The sequence below is a fragment of the Schistocerca piceifrons genome, chromosome 8 (assembly GCF_021461385.2).
Source record: "Schistocerca piceifrons isolate TAMUIC-IGC-003096 chromosome 8, iqSchPice1.1, whole genome shotgun sequence".
In the NCBI taxonomy this organism is placed as follows: domain Eukaryota; kingdom Metazoa; phylum Arthropoda; class Insecta; order Orthoptera; family Acrididae; genus Schistocerca; species Schistocerca piceifrons.
The window spans coordinates 425,126,439-425,132,438 of record NC_060145.1 but is presented as its reverse complement, the minus strand read 5'-3'; the positions used below and the strand labels follow the sequence as shown (position 1 = coordinate 425,132,438).

The 6,000-nt window shown below is 36.4% G+C and overlaps 1 protein-coding gene across 1 annotated transcript in view; it reads right to left on the bottom strand.

Moving 5' to 3' along the window:
* Positions 1 to 467: 467 nt before the first annotated feature.
* Positions 468 to 6,000, bottom strand: part of LOC124711306 (ubiquitin-conjugating enzyme E2 L3) — a 29,079-nt gene continuing 23,546 nt past the window's right edge. Inside the window, exon 4 of the mRNA XM_047241322.1 lies at positions 468 to 1,136. Within this exon, the coding sequence (XP_047097278.1) occupies positions 982 to 1,136 (155 nt within the window). The 3' untranslated portion in view covers positions 468 to 981. The remainder of the gene's footprint in view (positions 1,137 to 6,000) is intronic.

Genomic DNA, 6,000 nt, shown 5'->3' with positions numbered 1-6,000 from the left:
CTAATCTTGATGTTTCTCAAAACTTTACCATCATGCAGAAATGATATGTAGAATAAGTGTATCAAAATGCATCTGTAACACCCCAACTTACATGCTTCGGCAACAAATTGTGGACTAAGTTACCTCATATCATATGAATCACACTGTGTGCTTGTAAAATATTCGAATGTTCTTTCCTGTTTTAAACTTACGAATTCACATATTTCAATATGATATCACTCATGTCTGTGTACGAGAAACTTATAACTACTATCTCCGAATCACTGACATTTCTAGAGTTACTAATATTGTTACAAACTTCAACAAGGAAATAAGTTTCATAGTCTTTGTACAGCAATCTAATTCTATGTATGTTCTTAACAATACTAAATTTACATTAATGGGCTAATACCAAAAAGAACAACTACATATTAAGATATTTCACAGCAATTTATATTACAGGTTTTTTGAGTGGAACACACAGCAAATTAGTAAATTAAATATGTAAAATTTATTCACATCTTTATCTTTTAATGAAAACAATCATTTATACCATACAATTAAATATAATTGTTTTAACATAAACTGTGAAATATGTATACAATTAAGTTGACAACAAATTGGAATAAAACTGCACTGTAAATTCCAACTGACAAACTGTATTGGTGATAGAACAATACCCATACTACTTTCACATATAGTAGTCTCAAAATCATGTGTATCTGGGCTGGTGTTTATCAAAGTGACAAGTAGTACCAAGGGCGTTTCTTTATGCACTCATGCACACCAGTGTTGGCAACACCTGACAAGCACCCATGCACCGCTTCACCTGGTGAGTGTAGATGGTGCTAACACTGTCACAGAGGGGGGAGGAGTGTTTACTACACTTTCGGTGCACACTGTACATACACCAGAATTACAATCACAAACAAATGTTCAAGTTGTGTATCACAAAACCTCTCCTCCCAAAGTCCAGGCAGGAACTGCATCATTTCACAGACTTTAATCGGACGGTCGCTTCTCACTATGCTTCTTGGTGAACTCTTCAGCATTTTTCACAAACTTTTTACGGTCTTTGAGATACTCTTCAGCCAGGTCAGCACGAAGTGGATGTTCAGGTTCTGGGTCATTCACAAGTGCTACCAACGCCTGGATCACTAACAACAACAAAATGAGAGTTTCACAATCAGCATTTCATCTAAGATATTTTTAATAAACACTCAGTATTTCAAATACATACATGTATTTACAAATGTCTGCTTGTGTCTGTGTATGTGCAGATGGATATGTGTGTGCGCGCGCGCGCGAGTGTATACCTGTCCTTTTTTCCCCCCTAAGGTAAGTCTTTCCGCTCCCGGAATTGGAATGACTCCTTACCCTCTCCCCTAAAACCCACATCCTTTCGTCTTTCCCTCTCTTTCCCTCTTTCCTGATGAAGCAACCGTTTGTTGCGAAAGCTTGAATTTTGTGTGTATGTTTGTGTTTGTGTCTGTTTGTGTGTCTACCGACCTGCCAGCACTTTTGTTTGGTAAGTCTCATCATCTTTGTTTTTAGATATAAAAACATACATAAGATATCTTCAAAAGTAAATGGGGCACCACCTCTCATCCCTTTTCTTATTATTGTAAATTGTAATTTAGATCAACACTTTACAATTACATACAGAAGTACAACACAAAGCGAATAACACTCTTGAATCTGCAGTGAACTGTTTCAAATTTTCAATTTATCCATCTTTAATACCTGACAAAATTCTAAAAAGAATAAATTCAAGAGAACTCTGAATACAATTTAATCGCCACATAATTTATCTTTCTTCTTTCATTCTTACTTAGTAATAGTCAACACATAGTGCGATGTTTTATGTAATAAAGCTCAACCATGCATATTAATAGTACATTTATGTGGAGTTTTAACACAGTATTCACTTACAATAATGAAGAGAAAAAAAATGAAATCAAATAAATATCAGATACTACATCCAAGTTCTTTTGTAACTACTGATAACTACCTGCATACGCTCTGCATTTAGGAAGTACTTCCTTCTATTTTATGAAATCTGTGTTTACATAATTGGTATTAGCATGAAGAAACAATTAGGATCAAGTGATTACATACTTTCAACTTTGTACGCTATGATGGTACCAGCCAATGTCCACAAAATCAGCTACCAAATACTCATGAAAATGTATTTCAATGGTAAATTAATTGGTTTATGTAGAATATTTTTAGTAAGTGAAGGCTCAATATCTCAGTAAAATAAAATGAAGCCCATGACTTGAGAAACCAAAAGAAGCTTCATTAATTAAAACATCTGGGCTAAGAGGCCGTGGTCAAACAGTAGAAATTCTTCCTCCTGACGTTTTGTTGCCAACTGTGGGCAACATCTTCCAAGGCAACTAAATGACTTGCCTATTTTTCTACACAAAATTTTTACTCAGGTACAAATATTACATAATCTGACTAATTTGATTTATATATTCAGAAGCAGAAGGTGTTTATAGAGCAACAAAAAATATAATATGAGCTTGAACATATATTTGTCTGAAAAAAACATTATAATCACAACTGTTAATTTCTTGACAAATCTGTAAGTGTCTGTGTTTTCCCTTATAGAAAGGACATGTGACATGAGGCTGCAAGACCTGGCTTTGTAAACCCTAGAATGTACTCACAAATGAATCTGACATACAGTAATCACTCTAAACATATTCAGGGTCAGCAAGAAGTCTCGAGATTCTTGAAAGCAGTAACTTACCTTATAATGGCTGTAAAATGCAGGAGCAAAGAGGGGAAGGGGGCATGTGAGATACTTTGTCACTATTTCAAATGGTTTCCGAAAAAACTTTTTTTAAATTAAAATTTTATAGTGTGTTTTTTTTGCGATGTAAACTCTTTAATACTTTCATCAATGTCTATTTGTACCTCTTGTTCTATCACCAAAATAGCTACATTTGTTAATCTTAACATGGACATCGCAGTATTTAAATAATTTTGGATCTGTTTCAACCCAGAGAAGCTTCTCTGACAACTTATCACTCAGGGCTATTGTGTGGAATATTCACAGCATTATAATTATATTAGTTTACCCTTCTTCAACTTTGGCCTCAAAATGAACATTAATAAACCCAGTGAGACAGAATCAATAACTTCTTACAGTCTACAGGCTTTCATAGATACAAAAACTTGTAGGTGCACACACTCACTCTTCTCTGTCAACATCCTGAGAAGCTCGTTTGAGGTTGCATTTCTCATCATCATGCCCAGCATTAGTGCAGGTATTTTAGGTCCAATTCCATAGTTGGTGGAACCTATCCCGAATTTCAGCAGTTACTCTATTTAATGCAGAAAACATTTCTCATTTTAAATAATTTTCATTCAAAAAGTCGGCAGCTCACCTTGCATCACCAGAAATGTGGTGACTCCTAATTCATCTTGGAGGGCCAATAAAGATTTCAAGTTCCTCACACAAGCTCTTAGCTTAACTTAAAACCTTGACTATGGATTCCTTTCATTCCTTTTCCAATATAATCTGTAACGTGCTTATTTTCTGAGCACAAGTCCTCTGTTTGCAAATAATGACATAGATACTCTGCAAGCCACAGTATGGTGCATGATGGAGGTTACCATGAACCAATACTAGTCATTTTTCTTCCTTTTCTTCTCTAGCATTGTCAAAATTTCTTTGTAATGATTTCGTGTCATGTTTACTGTATCACCTCCTGTGCTCCTATGTGACCTGGATCCTCTTCAAACACATGCCTGTAGCAGCAATCAGAACCTCCCACCAATATGTGAGCACAGAAAAAAATTACATTTAACAATGTTCCAATGTGATGATGAAATCACCTCTACCGAAGCTGCATGCCAGAAACTAGATTCAATGAGTGGTTTGAGCAGGGCACAAATTCTGTATTATGACTGATACATTTTACTCATTGCTGCACATCTGCCTGTCTTCTGGCCACTGCAGCAGCATCCCATAAGCTTCCCTCTACAGCTCATAATGGGAAGTCCACTGGAACTGCACTTACTCGCTAAAGTCTTCAGCTGTCTTGTTTTTTACTTCACCAATTCCAAAAAGTTGCCTCTCTCCACGCTGGTGCCACTTTTCCTGTGGCCAAGTAATGCTAAATTTTGTTAGTTTTGTTACTATATCAAGCATAACAGTTAATCAGTTAGTTGGAATTCCATGCAATTTTTAAATTTCTTTTGCCACTACTTTTTGCTCCTTTTCGTCCTTGAAGACTTGCTTCCAGTTCCATCCATTCGCTAAAATTCTGGCTGTGTGTAGCACTTTATTTATGGTTGGTGATATTGGGGTTCAATGTATTTTATGGACAACATGAGCCCACAGTAATACTGAATTTCAATGTTAGAAATGTGATTCAGTGTCACTTGAACCCAAATTACATGCCAAAAACAATGGGCTCAGTAGCCCACTTTTGCATGTTATGTTGACAAGTTTTTAAATCAACATGTTTATATCATTTACTTTATGAAAATATAAAATTGACTACGGATAAAATTTTAAAAGGTGTGAAATTTGAAGAGAATCACTTACCAATAATCTATCCTTCCATGGTGCATGAATAGACTAAAGTTGAGAAGTAAACAAAACAATTTTTTTACTGTAACAGAATGGGTCTTATGGTGGCCAGTATATGAATTAACAAATCTGTCTGTACTAAAGGCATTGCCTCTACCTACTGGAAACTCATAATACTAACAATTTCATCAGTAACTGTTGTGTGTGACAACAGACCAAAACCTTTTAGCACTTTGGGTTGAAGATAAACTTTAGGGCTGATGTAACCATAGTTTACAGCAAACTTGTTTAGGTCAAATCTTGCAACTATATTTGGAACCACTTTCACTTGTCCGGTTGCCTTGAAATTCTGCCTAAGTGCCTAGGTGGACTTAAGCTGGGGGCTTGCATGCCAAGTGTGAACCACTCAGAACAGTGAGTGAAGTGTTTCGCATGGATCACTACATCTTTTTGAGCACTATTTGCATTCTGTGCAGTTCAACTGTGTTTTCCAGCACTAGCATGACCGGAACTGTCGTGCCTGAGAGGGCTGACACAAAGCAAGCAAAATTGTGTGTGTTAGCTGCACAGACAGGATGGATAGCTCATGGAATGAAGAGGAGTCAGAGCTCCACCCACAGGAGACCAACATGCATTCCTTTAGGCCAGGCCAGAGCATCAGAGCAAATCCACAAAACATGAGCTGAACAACCCATGATGTAGCCCAACTACAGAAGATTCGACAGAAGGATTGTGTTCCTGGGTGATTAAACACACACACAGAATTCCATTGAGACAATGAAAAATGCCAACCAACCAACGCAAACATCAACCAATCACAACCCATGGAAGTCCAAGACAAACGACCAGAGACCGGACAACTATGTCAAACTGGTGTTCGCAAGAAAAACAAAAAATGGAACCAATTCTTGGAAATGCTATCTGCCAGTAAGAAAATAAATAAATAGCAAAAGCAAATTAGAACTGTTTCAAACGGCAGATACAAACACTGCAGAAACTCAACCATAACTGTCCACTTCAGCCCCTAATAGCCACTTTTAATAAAAGCCAAAACTCCACCAAAAATTATTGAAACGGGAAAATACACTGAACTTAATGCCATACTCAATCAGAAATGCTGGACCTGTGAATGCAATATGTAAAAGTAACCAAATTAAATGCCACTTTCACTCCCTAGATAGAGAGTTGCAATCCAATTCTTTGAAGAGAGAAAGATGCCGTTATATACCCAATAACCGCAAACATATAGAGGATGTTAATTCATTATCAAATGGATACCTGAAGTTCTGGAAGAGGAATTTCATGAAGAACTGAAGATACTTAAATTCAATGTCACATGTTTCCACCAATTCAAGAGATGAGACCTACAAACAAAAAAGTTCATTCATCAACCTACGTACTGTGTCATACTTCCCAAAGGACCTCAAAATGATGCAATATATGATATAAATACATGTTTACTAAAAGAATAA